The sequence below is a fragment of the Schistocerca serialis genome, chromosome 1 (assembly GCF_023864345.2).
Source record: "Schistocerca serialis cubense isolate TAMUIC-IGC-003099 chromosome 1, iqSchSeri2.2, whole genome shotgun sequence".
NCBI lineage: Eukaryota > Metazoa > Arthropoda > Insecta > Orthoptera > Acrididae > Schistocerca > Schistocerca serialis.
The window spans coordinates 958,789,274-958,806,575 of NC_064638.1; the positions used below are offsets into that span (position 1 = coordinate 958,789,274).

Consider the following 17,302-nt stretch of genomic DNA (forward strand, 5'->3'; position numbering starts at 1 on the left):
GTTGCGTTTTTTCCTCATATGAAGAAGTGCTGTATACTTTTCAGTTCCTGTATTTGCTCTTAGTTTTTTAAGTTGCTTATTCAGGCTAATTTGTACCTAAAATTTTTTCCAGTTACTTATCTTGCCCTGTCAGTCTGTTTGAAATGTGTTTCAGCCTCATAAAGGCATCCTGATTTGATGACTGTGTTGTAATATCTTAGTTTTATGTATTATGGGATTAATTTTTTGCTGTAGATATCTTTTGTATATTTGAAGTCTGTTTCCATTTTGTTGTTGTTGTGGTATTCAGTCCTGAGACTGGTTTGATGCAGCTCTCCATGCTACTCTATCCTGTGCAAGCTTTTTCATCTCCCAGTACCTACTGCAACCTACATCCTTCTGAATCTGCTTAGTGTATTCATCTCTTGGTCTCCCTCTACGATTTTTACCCTCCATGCTGCCCTCCAATACTAAATTGGTGATCCCTTGATGCCTCAGAACATGTCCTACCAACCGATCCCTTCTTCTGGTCAAGTTGTGCCACAAACTTCTCTTCTCCCCAATCCTATTCAATACTTCCTCATTAGTTATGTGATCTACCCATCTAATCTTCAGCATTCTTCTGTAGCACCACATTTCGAAAGCTTCTATTCTCTTCTTGTCCAAACTATTTATCGTCCATGTTTCACTTCCATACATGGCTACACTCCATACGAATACTTTCAGAAATGACTTCCTGACACTTAAATCAATACTGGATGTTAACAAATTTCTCTTCTTCAGAAACGCTTTCCTTGCCATTGCCAGCCTACATTTTATATCCTCTCTACTTCGACCATCATCAGTTATTTTGCTCCCCAAATAGCAAAACTCCTTTACTACTTTAAGTGCCTCATTTCCTAATCTAATTCCCTCAGCATCACCCGACTTAATTAGACTACATTCGATTATCCTTGTTTTGCTTTTGTTGATGTTCATCTTATATCCTCCTTTCAAGACACTGTCCATTCCATTCAACTGCTCTTCCAAGTCCTTTGCTGTCTCTGACAGAATTACAATGTCATCGGCGAACCTCAAAGTTTTTATTTCTTCTCCATGAATTTTAATACCTACTCCGAATTTTTCTTTTGTTTCCTTTACTGCTTGCTCAATATACAGATTGAACAACATCGGGGAGAGGCTACAACCCTGTCTTACTCCCTTCCCAACCACTGCTTCCCTTTCATGTCCCTCGACTCTTATAACTGCCATCTGGTTTCTGTACAAATTGTAAATAGCCTTTCGCTCCCTGTATTTTACCCCTGCCACCTTTAGAATTTGAAAGAGAGTATTCCAGTCAACATTGTCAAAAGCTTTCTCTAAGTCTACAAATGCTAGAAACGTAGGTTTGCCTTTCCTTAATCTTTCTTCTAAGATAAGTCGTAAGGTCAGTATTGCCTCACGTGTTCCAGTGTTTCTACGGAATCCAAACTGATCTTCCCCGAGGTTGGCTTCTACTAGTTTTTCCATTCGTCTGTAAAGAATTCGCGTTAGTATTTTGCAGCTGTGACTTATTAAGCTGATAGTTCGGTAATTTTCACATCTGTCAACACCTGCTTTCTTTGGGATTGGAATTATTATATTCTTCGTGAAGTCTGAGGGTATTTCGCCTGTTTCATACATCTTGCTCACCAGATGGTAGAGTTTTGTCAGGACTGGCTCTCCCACGGCCGTCAGTAGTTCCAATGGAATATTGTCTACTCCTGGGGCCTTGTTTCGACTCAGGTCTTTCAGTGCTCTGTCAAACTCTTCACGCAGTATCATATCTCCCATTTCATCTTCATCTACATTCTCTTCCATTTCCATAATATTGTCCTCAAGTACATTGCCCTTGTATAGACCCTCTATATACTCCTTCCACCTTTCTGCTTTCCCTTCTTTGCTTAGAACTGGGTTTCCATCTGAGCTCTTGATATTCATACAAGTCGTTCTCTTATCTCCAAAGGTCTCTTTAATTTTCCTGTAGGCGGTATCTATCTTACCCCTAGTGAGATAGGCCTCTACATCCTTACATTTGTCCTCTAGCCATCCCTGCTTAGCCATTTTGCACTTCCTGTCGATCTCATTTTTGAGACGTTTGTATTCCTTTTTGCCTGTTTCACTTACTGCATTTTTATATTTTCTCCTTTCATCAATTAAATTCAATATTTCTTCTGTTACCCAAGGATTTCTACTAGCCCTCGTCTTTTTACCTACTTAATCCTCTGCTGCCTTCACTACTTCATCCCTCAAAGCTACCCATTCTTCTTCTACTGTATTTCTTTCCCCCATTCCTGTCAATTGCTCCCTTATGCTCTCCCTGAATCTCTGTACAACCTCTGGTTCTTTTAGTTTATCCAGGTCCCATCTCCTTAAATTCCCACCTTTTTGCAATTCCTTCAGTTTTAATCTACAGGTCATAACCAATAGGTTGTGGTCAGAGTCCACATCTGCCCCTGGAAATGTCTTACAATTTAAAACCTGGTTCCTAAATCTCTGTCTTACCATTATATAATCTATCTGATACCTTTTAGTATCTCCAGGGTTCTTCCATGTATACAACCTTCTTTCATGATTCTTAAACCAAGTGTTAGTTATGATTATGTTGTGCTCTGTGCAAAATTCGACCAGGCGGCTTCCTCTTTCATTTCTGTCCCCCAATCCATATTCACCTACTATGTTTCCTTCTCTCCCTTTTCCTACACTCGAATTCCAGTCACCCATGACTATTAAATTTTCGTCTCCCTTCACAATCTGAATAATTTCTTTTATTTCATCATACATTTCTTCAATTTCTTCGTCATCTGCAGAGCTAGTTGGCATATAAACTTGTACTACTGTAGGAGGTGTGGGCTTCGTATCTATCTTGGCCACAATAATGCATTCACTATGCTGTTTGTAGTAGCTTACCCGCATTCCTATTTTCCTATTCATTATTAAACCTACTCCTGCATTACCCCTATTTGATTTAGTGTTTATAACCCTGTAGTCACCTGACCAGAAGTCTTGTTCCTCCTGCCACCGAACTTCACTAATTCCCACTATATCTAACTTCAACCTATCCATTTCCCTTTTTAAATTTTCTAACCTACCTGCCCGATTAAGGGATCTGACATTCCACGCTCCGATCCGTAGAACGCCAGTTTTCTTTCTCCTGATAACGACATCCTCTTGAGTAGTCCCCGCCCGGAGATCCGAATGGGGGACTATTTTACCTCCGGAATATTTTACCCAAGAGGACGCCATCATCATGTAATCATACAGTAAAGCTGCATGCCCTCGGGAAAAATTACGGCTGTAGTTTCCCCTTGTTTTTACAAATTTCGCAGTACAAAATAAGGTAATTATTTCCATGCTTATTTTCAATGGTGTATATCTGCTTCTCATAAGTGCACATCTGCTTCTAACAAACAGTTCTGTCATGCAGCACAAGTTCTTCCATCGTCTGTACCTAATTTTGTATCTTCTTTCGCTACTTACAAAAATTTATATACGATAGTAGCTTGCAGATCTATTAACAAGTAGACTTTGGTTTCATAGTGCTTACAGTAGTTTGGAGTTATTTCAGCCTATAGAGATATTTATTTATAAGAAATGATTTTAAATTCATTTTAGTAATTCCTAAATATGTGCCGTTGTGTATTCTGGCAGTTTGTTGTTTGACAGTGTGCCACTGATATGTTTGTATGAGCTGTGGTCTGTTATTTTTAATTATGTCATTTGCTTGAAATAATAGAGCTGTAATAATTTATTTCATAACATTTGTGTTTATCACACTTCTGAGATTGGTACAAAAATTTTTCACCACATCTTTCTTGCCTGACCTTTCACATCTCATGTATTGGACCACACCACACTGACTGACTGCTACTGCCATATGACAGTGCAAGTCAGCTTTTGCTGGTGTACTGGTTATGCTTTGTGTTATTCCTTAGACTGAGTATCTCACCAAAGTAATTTGGAACCATTCTAATAAATGGCTGCATAAAATCCTAACAAGAAGAAAAAAACTGATATTTTCCTTTAGCACTGGACACTGCATGAAATATGACCAGATGTTGATTTGAAAATGGATGATGATTTATTCAGGTTTGAGGTTTCTGAATTTCAGAAAGCTTAGGAAGCCTTACTCATACATATTAATGGACAATACTGATTCTACTTTTCTCACATGCAACTGCATGTCTATGTGATCGGAGGCTTTCCCGGCATATGCGTTGTGTCCAGGGCTCTTGGGTGTCCAGCCGAATGCGATCGTTCAAGTCCCATGATATCTCGGCGAATAACCTTTATGCCATCATCAGGTGGTTCTGATGGAATGGTCTCTCTGCTCATTGTCGGCGTTATTTGTGTCCGTCAGTCGGGCTTCGATTTCCCTGCGCTGACAGTTCGATTGCAGCCGCCGACATTCTGATTGCAACCACTGATACTTTAATTGCGCCCACTGACAATCCATTTGCGGGCATCGACCCAGGTCTATGCTGTCCATGGCGTCGCACCAGGTGGTGGAAGGTGCAGAATTCCGTGGAGTGTCCCCGGCGGCCATCGTGGAAGGATCTTGTGTCCGCTTGAGGCGTGACTCCTTGATATAGCTAAGTCATAGATTCCATGCGTTGCTGAGTTGAAAACCTGTGTCTCGATTTATGAGATTGTTCGTTATGCAAATTTAAATGGCCTGCTTGAAGATGCTGTCACAGTAGGAGCTGTTGGGGCGCTGAATCTTGGCATTTTCTTATTTCACATTGCATCCAGTTTCCAAGCAGTGTTCTGCCAGTGCTGATTTTTTGGGCTTGCCTAGGCATGTGTGGCATTGGTATTCCTTGCAGCGGTCTATGGTTGTTTGGATTGTTTGACCATGTAAGATTTGCCGCAACCACATGGAATATTATATACACCCGCTTTCTTGAGGCCAAATCCGTTTTTCACTGTCCCCAGTAAGGTGCGTATCTTGGATGGTGGTTGGGAGACCATGTCAATTTTGTGTAGTTTTAGCAGTCTCCCAATTTTTGACGTCACATTGCCTGCATACAGTAGAAAGGCAAGGCCTGGTTCCTCATCTTTAGACTGTTTTTCATCTGGGCTTCTGCTGTGTTTCCGTCATCTGAGGGCTGTCTGGATCTGTCAATTGCTGTACCTGTTCTTGCGGAACACATTTTCTAGTGCAAAGAACACCAACGCCAAACGGACCCAGGACAGCCCAACAAATTGGCGCTGGCAGAACACTGCTTGGAAACTCGACAGAACGCGAAATATGAAGAGACCAAGATTCTGGCCCCCTACAGCTTCTACTAGGACACCATCTTCAAGAAAGCCATTGAAATTCATGTAATGGACAATCTCATAAACCGAGACACAGGTTTTCAACTCAGCAAGGCATGGAAACCATTACGTTGCTCCACCTAGGAGCACACCTCAAGTGGACACGAGATCCTTCCACGATGGGCACCGGGGGCACTCCGCGGGATTCTGCATCTTCCACCAAAAGGCACGACACCGGGGACTGTGTGGACCTGGGTCGGTGCCTGCAAGCGGATTGCCGGTAGCCACAATCTAAGCGTCGGTGCTCACAATTGAAATGTTTGCAGCCATAATCGGACTATCGGCACAGGGAATTGAAGCCCAACTGACGGACATAAACAACACTGACAATTAGCAGACAGACCATTCCATCAGAAAGGCTATTTGCCAAAATATCGTGGGACTTCAACAATGCAACCGGCTGGACACCCAAGAGCCCTGGAAACTGCGTGTCCATGTTTTTTTTGAACAATTGTAACAAGGGAGGATCCAGACATATTATTGTCATTGGAACAAATTGGCACAGACTTGTTTGCAATATTTGCAGTGTTGAAGGTTGATCCTTGACCTACCTGAATGAAGTCTCTGAATTATCTATACAGAGAACTTTGAACTTTGAAAACTTAGCCATCTTTTCATGCTCTAGTGTTGTGTGTTTTGGTTACGGCTGATGCGGGACTTGCTGTCATGTTCATAAAAGTTTATTTAATATCTGAGGTAGGTGTATAAACAAAATACCTTTTTCACCAAGTGGTGGCAGGAGTAAACACATAAAAGTCAGCAAAATGCGCAAGCTTTCGGAGCCATTGGCTCCTTATTTAGGTTTAAGGATTGAAAAGGAAGGAAGAGGTATGAAGGGAAAGCCTTCTTGAGGTTTAGGAAATAGGGAGAATTATGGAAAAGTCACCCAGAACTGCAGGTCAAGGGCGACTTACCAGACAGAATGAGTAGCAAAGACAGTCTGTTGGGGACTGCTCCAATGTCTTAACAGCCTCTCTCCTAGGGCTGATGTAGTCAAAACTGATTCTACTGAATAATCCCTTGTACAGATGATCAATTTGTGTGCCTTCACTGCTTTTACCTAACACATCTATGCCATAGGCTGCACAGTTTTGGAGCAATAATTATAAATATGATATAGTTATAATAGAGGGAAACATTCCACGTAGGAAAAATGTATCTAAAGACAAAGATGATGTGACTTACCAAATGAAGGTGCTGGCAGGTCGACAGACACACAAACAAACACAAACATACACACAAAATTCAAGCTTTCGCAACAAACTGTTGCCTCATCAGGAAAGAAGGAAGGAGAGGGAAAGACGAAAGGATGTGGGTTTTAAGGGAGAGGGTAAGGAGTCATTCCAATCCCGGGAGCGGAAAGACTTACCTTAGGGGGGAAAAAAGGACGGGTATACAGTCGCGCACACACACACACACACATATCCATCCACACGTGTGTGTGTGCGAGTGTATACCCGTCCTTTTTTCCCCCTAAGGTAAGTCTTTCCGCTCCCGGGATTGGAATGACTCCTTACCCTCTCCCTTAAAACCCACATCCTTTCGTCTTTCCCTCTCCTTCCTTCTTTCCTGATGAGGCAACAGTTTGTTGCGAAAGCCCAGATCACGTAAGAAACAGATTGCCCGATCGCTTGGTCTAGCAGGCAACCCTTGTCAGGAAACGGCCACCAGGCGGCAACAGCGTCACACCCTTACTTCTAGAATCAACCACTAGATGGCACTCCGTTCTGTGAAATATGTGGCAACATCGGCCGAACGCGTGCAGCTTTCCACTGTTTGGCCTCTGTGAAGTACAGCTGTTTCTGACATACCGGTGGTAGAGGATCGAGTCGTCATACCGAGGACCTACGAGTATATCAACTGTGGAAGGAGTAGATGAACAAATCCTGAACTAAAAATGTTCAGATTTCCCGTCAAAGATAAAGAAAGGTTACGCGAGTGGATTTTAAATTCAGGCAAATCAATAAATTAGTTACGAGTAAGAATTAATTAAGAGCCATAAGCATTCGATCCTATTTAAATTTTGTCGATGTTATATTCAATATAACGTGGCAGCCCTTCCTGTACAAGAATCATATCATATAATTTTTAAATAAAATCTTTGCTGCAATTTGGACTTTTGAAAACTGTTTATTCACTTCACTATCGTAATTTTGGGTGTAGAGGCATTTTTGTGTGCAATGTGAAAACTGAAACCAATATAACATATGGATAACAAAATGCAAAGCATAGTGTGGTAACATTTGGTAAACAATTTAAGAAGCATTACCTTACAAGACCTTTCCCTTGGTACTTGAAAATGACTCTAGAGCTGAAATCGCAACAGTGAAATAAATGAATAATAGTCGTCATCTAACTGCTAGATCATCGGTCCCTCTAAATCCTGGTATATACTAGAGCGAACGAAGGGAACAAGTGTAAAACCTCGTTTACACTGCTGCAAAAGAATATTCATAGATAATTCGCCAATGTTCACTGCCATTCGTTTATACTTGTGAACAAGCATTTATACTGGAATGAAGGGAGGAGAATAGAAGAGAACGAGCATAACATGCAAACTATAGACGCTGCATATTTTAATTTTTTTTTTATCTGTGCGCTAATAATCCTCACACAGCTTTCACTTGAAAACAACACTACTTATAATAACAGGTCTGCGCGAGTGCGGATATCCCCAGTAATAACTGTATTGCAGGTAAAAGCGTACGTCTGTTGCGAATATTTGTGGGTTATCTTTAAACTGTACAAAGTAAATTTTTAACATAATTGTGGTTTGCCGTCTGTGGCTCTTCAAAGTTGACCCCGCCAAAATATGCTCGAAAAACACGCTTTCACTTGTATATTACCGCATTTGCAGCCCCCTTTCAACAACAGTTCAAAATTCATCGTTTTGTGCCACTCTTATATCATTTACGATAAGTTACATGCAAAGTAAAAGAATTTAAATTTGAAATGACTGTCACTGAAATATGTCCAGCCTTAATTCGCATCATAACCGAGTGCGCATTTTGAAAACTTTCTAGTGTTAACCTGCACGTGGAGATCTTTTTTACCACCATAATCCGTATCAGAAGAGCTGTATAGCAAAGAGGAAATAGACGGCATGGAAGGCGAGTGTAAAACCCTTGCGACTGCATTACAGTCTGCATTTAAACAGTAACTCACGAGAAATGTTTGTGTGTTACTTTTCATTTATTTCATTTTGCGTATGATTGTGAGAAATAAACTTGGTTTGTAGAATCACAGGAGCTAATCTACATTCTCAGATTGAAAACTCTGGAAAAACCACAACCGATCATGAGCTACAGTCAGCAGTGTGACGAATGCATTTCGCGCGCAGCGCTCTAGCCGAACGCAAATCAGCGTCATTCACGTCACCGTAGATACAGCGTTGCCAATTCCGCGACATGGACAGGTCAGTTAGCATTGTAGCGTCGCCTGTGACATCTGTTGACCGACGGGAAAACTATTTTTACGGTTGCCTGTTCCGCCGTAAGGACGGTCAATCTGTTTCTTACGTGATCTGGGGCGAAAGCTTGAATTTTGTGTGTATGTTTGTGTTTGTTTATGTGTCTGTCAACCTGCCAGCACTTTCATTTGGTAAGTCACATCACCTTTGTTTTTAGATATAAATATGATATAGTATAGACACTACCCACAGCTCTTGTCTTTTGTTAAGTTTTCATCACTTTGCTGATCACATGTGCATATGTAAACAAATTATTTTAGTTTAACGGAATTCACGATGATCAATTTTGAAAACTGAAGATAATTTGATGCTGCATGTACATAGTTATGAAAAGTGATGTGTTTACTGTACTCAGGGCCTGAAGATGGTATAATGTAACACCAAAATTGATTGTAAATAACATAAGACCTATAAGTGTGGTGACAATGTCATTCCCACTCCAAGAGGTCCTGTTGGAGATTGTATAACCTTGCCTCCCTCCAATCTTAGAACAGACTTACCCAGTCAACTATTAAGGGGATCTGAATAGTAATATGGACTCATGTGACATGGGGACATGGTGTAACTGAACATTTCTCGCATTAACAAATCATTGGAAGAGATGGCAAAAGAAGTGTTAAAGGAAAAGAAAAGCTCCAAGCTGAACTGGGAATTAAACTCTAGATATTTGGATTTTTAGTCAGGCACTACTCACTGAGCGTACTGTTTTGATGTAACTAAACATAATTTATTTTACGATTATGCAATGCAGCCATATTCTGACAGAAAAGTGCTTCTCTATGGGACACACGAAGTATTCAACACAAACTATGGGGAAGGGACAGGGCACATCTGCTCTAGTTTTATAGGAATTTCGTTTAATTGCGGCTGGAGTTATACGTGCACAGTGTACGGATCAGCAAGATCTTTGTACCTGAAAGTGTTTACGCTGTACGCCAAGACGGAATTATGCTGGACATGGGTGCTTGCAGGACCAGTCCCATACCCATTGAGAGGCTGGTGAACTGCTACTAACCATCCAGTAGCAGCTTCTCATCGTTCGTCAGATGTGTCAGCTACTCACGCTCCCACTTCCGCACCGTACCTTACCATTGCTCATCCTGCTATGGAATGCCTCTTTATGAATCACCCACAGGTAATGACGCCATTTTGGGTCTGTGCGAAATGTGTAGGTGTCCCTTCATGTGGGAATGTACAGGCTCAAATCCTGAGTTTTAACTGACTGCCATCCTCATTACTGCAGAAGCCCAGAGCAGTTTTAGATTTAGTGCAGTACTAGAGAGATTGCATTTCTGATTATGTTTTTAATGTGATGTTTTCTGATGTTTTAAATGGGCACCACAACCATGTAGCTGTATTTACAGATGGGTCTACCTAAACAGGGGACTCTGTTGGTTGTTTTGTTGTTTTTGCTGATGATTGTGTCCTCAAGCTTTGGTTGTCTTCAGAGATCACCGTCTTTGATACCAAATTATCTGTGCTCTTCAGGGCACTGGAGCAGACGAGGTGTGCCATACCTGCTAAATTTTTTATCTGTTCCAACTCCATGAGTGCCCTTCGGTCTCTGCAACACTTGTATCCAGCTCAGAAAATTGCTCTCCTCTGGCTACAATGGCTGGGGAAGGAGGTGTGTTTCTGCTGTGAGCATAGGCAGATGTAGCAGACAAGGAGACATGTCTTGATCCTTGGTTAGATCAGTGTGCACTCTCTCATCTGACTGTTGAGTTACAGCATCATGTGCTGATGGGAAGATGAGTGGCTGGAAGTGATAGACAATAAGCTCTGTCTAGCAAAACCTACAGTGCAGCAGTGGTGTACCTCTTTTCAGCCATGTGGATGGGAAAAGATTCTCCTTATTGTCTTCACATAAGCCACAGCCATATGATGTGTGGTTTCTTGTACCCTCCAATGTGTAGTGCTTGTTGTGTACATATCGTTGTGCACCACATTATATGAGACTGTGGTTTATTTTCTGACCAGAAGGCAGCAGCAGATTTGCCAGCACATCTGCCCTTTATTTCAGGTAACATACACACAGATGTGGTGAGAGTTTTAAGTTTCAGTGATATGTCCAACTTGTTTCCTAAATTTTTGGGGATATGTTCTTAATGTGTTAATGGGGAGACTGGCTCACCCATGCAGCTTATAAGTGGTCAGCCACTCAAATTTCCCTTCCCCCCCCCCCCCCTTTTTATTGTTATTTCGGGCATATGAGATAAGAGTGATTGTGTGGCTCAGTGCGAGCGAGGTGAGAGTGAGTGAATGAGTATCATTTTATGGATTTCCACCTTGCTGTATGAAACAATTTTGGATACTTTATCCACATTTGTTTGTTTCAATGACGGTAAGGGTGCTGACATGCTTGCCGTTGAGTGCCCATAAGCTCTGAAAACACACACACACACCAAAACAAACTAGATAAAAAAGTTAGTAGGGCCATATCTCAGTGAGGAGCTTAAAACTTTTAGCACAGGACACAAGTATGTAGTGGAACTGTGGATCAAGTTTGAAAGAATAGTTGACCACAAACTGCACAGATATATATCCAGTAGAACAGTTCATAACGGGAAGGACCCGACATGGTATACAATCACTGTAAAGAAACTTTCAGAGAAACAGGGACTGCTGTATAATAGATGGAAAATAAGGCATAGAGCTATAGGTAGAAAGATGCTAAATGAAATGTGTTTTGGCTGTCAAGAGGGCAACATGTGAAGCCTTCATTGACTACCATAGCAGAAGACACTGAAATGATCTTTCACAAAATCCCAAAGAAATTCTGGTGAAATGTAAAGGCTGTTAATTGGTACTGAAATTAGTGTCCATTCACTTGTGAATGAGACAGGAACTGAAATTGAAAGTAGCAAAGCAAAAGCATTTACAAAGAAACAACCAGTAAAATTGCTCCATTTTGATCTTCGTACCACTGAAAAGATGAGTGAAATAAGTTTTAGTGTCAGTGGTATTGAGAAACAGCTGCAATAGTTAATGTTGAATGAAGCTCCAGGTCCCAATGGAATCCCTATCAGATTCAATCTTGAGTTTGTGGCTGAGTTAGCACCCTTCATTAACCACATCATCTCACAGATCCCTCAAACAAAAGCCTGTCCCCAGTAGTTGGAAGAAAGCACAGGTCATGCTCATTTACATGAAGGGTAGTAAAAGTGATCAGCAAAACTAGTGTCCAGTGTCCTTGGCATCAGTGTCTTGTAGAATCTAAGAACACGTTCTAAGCTCAAACACAATGATATATATCAAACAGAATTACCTCCTCAATGCCAACATCATGGATTCTGGAAGCATTGGTCATGTGAAACCCAACTCACACTTTCCTCACATGACATACTGAAAACTTTGGATCAAAGAAGCCAAGTAAATGCAGTATTTCTTGATTTCTCAAAGCACTTGACTGTGTATCACATCTATACTTCGTACGCCGACCGCGGTGGTCGAGCAGTTCTAGGCGCTTCAGTCCGGAACCACGCGGCTGCTACGGTCGCAGGTTTGAATCCTGCCTCGTGCATGGATGTATGTGATGTCCTTAGGTTTAAGTAGTTCAAAGTCTAGGGGACTGATGACCTCAGATGTTAAGTCCCGTAGTGCTTCGAGCCATTTTTGATACTTTGTGCCAAAAGTGCAATTGTATGTGGTATTGAGGGAAATTTGTGACCAGATTGAAGATTTTTTTGTTGGGAAAACACAGCATGTTATGCTGGATGGAGAGTCATCAACAGATGTAGAAGTGACTTTGGATGTGCCCCAGGGATGTGTGTTGAGGCTGTTGTTTTTCATGCTTTATTTAATGACCTTGTGGGCAATATTAATAGTAACCTCAGACTTTTTGCAGAGGATGGAACTATCTATAATGAAGTACTGCCTGAAAGAAACTGGATAAATATTCAGTCAAACCTTGATAAGATTTCAAAGTATTGCAAAGATTGGCTTTAAATGCAGGGAAACATGAAATTGTGCACGTCACAACGAAAATAATAATAATAATAATAATAATAATAATAATTATTATTATTATTATGTACTATGACTATAACATCAATGAGTCATAGTCAGAATCTATTTGTATTTAAAAACAAAGATGATGTGACTTACCATACGAAAGCGCTGGCAGGTCGATAGAAACACAAACAGACACATACATACACACAAAATTCAAGCTTTCGCAACAAACTGTTGCCTCGTCAGGAAAGAGGGAAGGAGAGGGAAAGACGAAAGGATTTGGGTTTTAAGGGAGAGGGTAAGGAGTCATTCCAATCCCGGGAGCGGAAAGACTTACCTTAGGGGGAAAAAGGACGGGTATACACTCGCACACACTCACATATCCATCCACACATATACAGACATGTGCGAGTGTATACCCGTCCTTTTTCCCCCTAAGGTAAGCCTTTCCGCTCCCGGGATTGGAATGACACCTTACCCTCTCCCTTAAAACCCAAATCCTTTCGTCTTTCCCTCTCCTTCCCTCTTTCCTGACGAGGCAACCGTTGGTTGCGAAAGCTAGAATTTTGTGTGTATGTTTGTGTTTGTTTGTGTGTCTATCGACGTGCCAGCGCTTTTGTTTGGTAAGTCACATCATCTTTGTTTTTTAGATATATCCTGAGAAAGCTTACATACAAAGCTACAAGAACCGGATTTAAATGGTAACTCTAGGAATATACTACAGCACCCTACATATCACTCCCATAAGGATTTTGAGACAAGATTAGATTAATTACAGCACATATGAAGGCATTTAAGCAGTCATTCTTCCTGCACTCCATACATGAATGAAATGGGGAGAAAACCCTAATGACTGATACAATGGGACATACCCTCTGCCATGCACTTCACAGTGATTTGTTGAGTGTAGATGTACACATAGATAGATATGAAAGTCCCTTTGTTGTTTTTTGTCAGATGAGTGTTGCCTCTGTTTTCTGATAACATCCTATAATCTTCTATGACAGCAATAGAAATAAGTTTTCAGAGTGCAGTAGTCAGTATCTCGGAATCCCCTGACTGGCTCTACTTTTGTTAAGTGAGTGCTTCCTGCATTTTCTCTGGCTAGTCCCCTATTTGCTCTTCACCTCCTGTGATAGTACTTGAAATAACTGGAGGGGATGAACTAATTAGAAGCTCTGATCTACTCACCAGTTAATCAGATTTGTTGATCATCTTTAATGAACTGAGGCAGTGTGTTGATGCGCTGTTTATAGCTAATAGAATGGTTTTCTGTCATGAGTGCTTTTTGTGAATTTGCATTTCATATTGACTGAGTACTGCTCTTATAAGTACCTGTTTTGCATTTCAGAATGTACTGCTTCCCGGCTTGTGCTCAGCTACTCCATCACCTGACACACCTGCCACTTCTCTTTCAACTCCAAGCAGTGGGGCACTTTGGGAAGACATGTCAGTGGAACCTTTGCTCTGGTTACCAGTGACACGTCCAAGATCACTTCCATTGGGTGTTGGAACCAGCTCTGGAACTGTGTCACTGGCTAACAGTACCACAAAATGCTGTCAGCATAGACGTTCGCGTCCTCTTCTTGGTGAGTGTTAGATTATTTGAAGCTGACTGAACAAAGTAATGCATAAAAATGTTGGCAGCCAGTTTCTTAGGGAATATGTGCTAGCTTGCAAAATCACACAAGGTTTCTGAGAGCTTGCATTCAGAATTGATCACATGCTCCCACAACTACTGAAATGTTTGTGTGCATCGTATCACTTTTTTATCTCATTTTATTTATTTTGCAATTTGTAACTGTCTGGATGAGCCAGTATTTTGAGCCAGTATTTGAAATGCAGTTCTTTTTTTTTTTTTTTTTTTTTTTTTTTTTTTTTTTTTTTTTTTTTTTTTTTCAAAGATAATGGTAGAGCTTTTACTGACTCTGCAATTAAGGGAAGTATTTTAAAATTAGTAATTTTATGAAAAACTATGAAAGAGAGAAGAAAAGTCTCTTTTGTTTAGCCCATATTTGCAATCCCCCACTGTGCAAACTAGTGTAGTTTGAATGAAGCAGAAAAACATGGGACAATATGAGGACAAGAGATAAGAGGCAGTGTGAATATTTTGATCAAAACTGTTGTTGTTATCTTGAAGGCAAGAAGCATTGCTGCACTGTCTGAGAGACACGATGAAATAAGCAAGAAAACATATGAAATTTCCTGGCAGATTAAATCTGTGTGCTGTACTGGAACCTGAACCTGGAATCTTGCCTTTCATGGGCAATGCTGTTACTGACTGAGTTATGCAGGCATGACCCACAACTTGTCCTCAAGCCCTTACTTCTACTAGCACTTTTACTCTACCTTTGAAACATGGTAGAAGCTCTCTTGCATAACTTGCAGGACAAGCATTCCTGTAAGAAACGATGTTGTGGAGAAACGGATTAGTCACAGCCAAGTAATTGTTTCCAGAATGAATAATTTCAGAAATAGTATCTATTTTAGAGCTCATGTAGTGTACATACTGTAATATAAAATTGTTAAAGATATCTCATAGATGTAAGAGATGCCTTGAAGGCTGTAATCTTACCAGGGCAAATAAAGATAAGGCAAAAATTCCACTGTGCTGCTCCTAATTATGATTTGCTTTACAGACCAGTTTCAAACAATTATCACATGGTTTAAAGTCGAAAAGAAAAGAAAAAAATGTTTGGGCTTGTTCAACTAGTGCACATCCACCAATCAGACTAAAATCCTTTTGACATTAATTTAAAAAAAAAACCGTACAAATGCCATTTAAAGGCTTATTATTATTCATGCAAATTACTCTGACCTAGTGTATACTCATCCTTGAAAAATCATTTTTATCTATGTTAAGAGTGTTTTTTTCCTCCACTGTGGAGAACTATGTTGTGGCATATATGCATGACTTGTGCAACCCCAAATGAATTATTAGTGTTTGAAATGAAGTTCTTATGGGTAGAAATTGACATATAAAATAAACACGTTTACAAAATATGTGGTGGAATTTCCTTTTAGAAAATGTGTGTCAGAATTTCTCTTTATTGTACAAAGTCTCTATTGTCTTAACTTCCTGGTCTTATCGTACACAGTACCACCAGTACTTGAGAAAATTAGAAATACGTAAATCTGTTCAGACTTAGTAAAACTCTCACCACAGTTGAGTACAGTTGAAGTTATCATGGCATTGTAGTTTTATGTAACAGTCTTTCAGTGTACATTATACAAATAATATTGATTAACACTGAATATTGATGTGGTCATTTAGACATTAAGCTACCAGTAGGAGATCAACTGCAACTGAGAAAGCAGCATTGCTTTTCAAAGCACTGTCATCTCTGTTAATTTCAGTACATTACATTTATCTTCACTAAGCACAGTTTCACAACATTTTATGGGTAGTTGGTTATTGAGACAATTTGTAACTGTCATTTCACATGATCAATATATATGTTGGCTCACTCCACATTCCTGAGGTTACTGTCTTCTGAGGGCTCTAAAGAAGACTATACATCAATAAATTAATGAAAAATGTAATTAGTGAGTTTTTAGTTCATTCTGAATAAAATACACTGACAGAAAAAATTGCAATACAAAAAAATTTAATGTAATGAAATTTCAGGAATATATTTGTCTAGGTAAAATATTTAAGTGATTAACATTGCAAGGTCACAGGTTGATGAAAGTGCGAGATAAGCTATTGCGAATGTGAAATACTGGTACATTAGTAACTGGTGTAACTGCCAGAATGTTGAATGAAAGCATTAAAACGTGCATGCATTGTGTTGTGCAGGTGCCGGATGTCAGTTTTCAGGTTGGTGTTCCATGCCTGTTGCACTTGGTCAGTCAACATAGGGACAGTTAATGCTGTTTGTGGATGACACTGGAGTTGTCATCCTATGATGTCACATATGTGCTCAACTGGAGACAGATCTGGTAATTGAGCAGGCCAAGGCGTGTAGACTCTCTGTAGACCATGTTGGGATGCAACAGTGGTATGTGGGCAAGTGTTATTCTCTTAGAAAATACCCCTGGACTGCTTTTCATGAATGGCAGCACAACTGGTCGTATCATCAGATTGATGTTCAAATTTGCAGTTGGGATGCAAGGGATAACCACGAGAGTGCTTCTGCTGTGATATGAAATCACACACCAACTCCTGGTATACCGACTCCTGGTGTAGGTCCAGTGTTTCTAGAATGCAGATAAGTTGGTTGCAGGCCCTTAACTGCCCTCCACCTAACCAACACACGGTCATAACTTGCATTTTATCAGAAAATACAATAGACCTCCACCCTGCCCTTCAATGAGCTCTTACTTGAAACCACTGAAGTCGCAGATGGTAGTGGTTTGGGGTCAGTAGAATGCATGCTACAGGATTTCTGGCTCTGAGCTGTCTTTGCAGTAGCTAATGTGTAATAGCTAAAATTGCTGCTGCCCATGCAGTCTGAAGCGCCAGACCTGTACACTGAACAAGATCACCTTTCCTCTCAGTAGTGCCACATGGCTGTCCAGAGCCTAGTCTTCTTGTGACTGTACATTCTCGTGACCACTGCT

At 40.5% G+C, this 17,302-nt stretch overlaps 1 protein-coding gene across 1 annotated transcript in view; it reads left to right on the plus strand.

The window, feature by feature from the left end:
• LOC126452148 (uncharacterized) overlaps positions 1 to 17,302 on the plus strand; it is a 701,717-nt gene that overhangs the window by 632,616 nt on the left and 51,799 nt on the right. Inside the window, exon 11 of the mRNA XM_050091038.1 lies at positions 14,091 to 14,328. Within this exon, the coding sequence (XP_049946995.1) occupies positions 14,091 to 14,328 (238 nt within the window). The remainder of the gene's footprint in view (positions 1 to 14,090; positions 14,329 to 17,302) is intronic.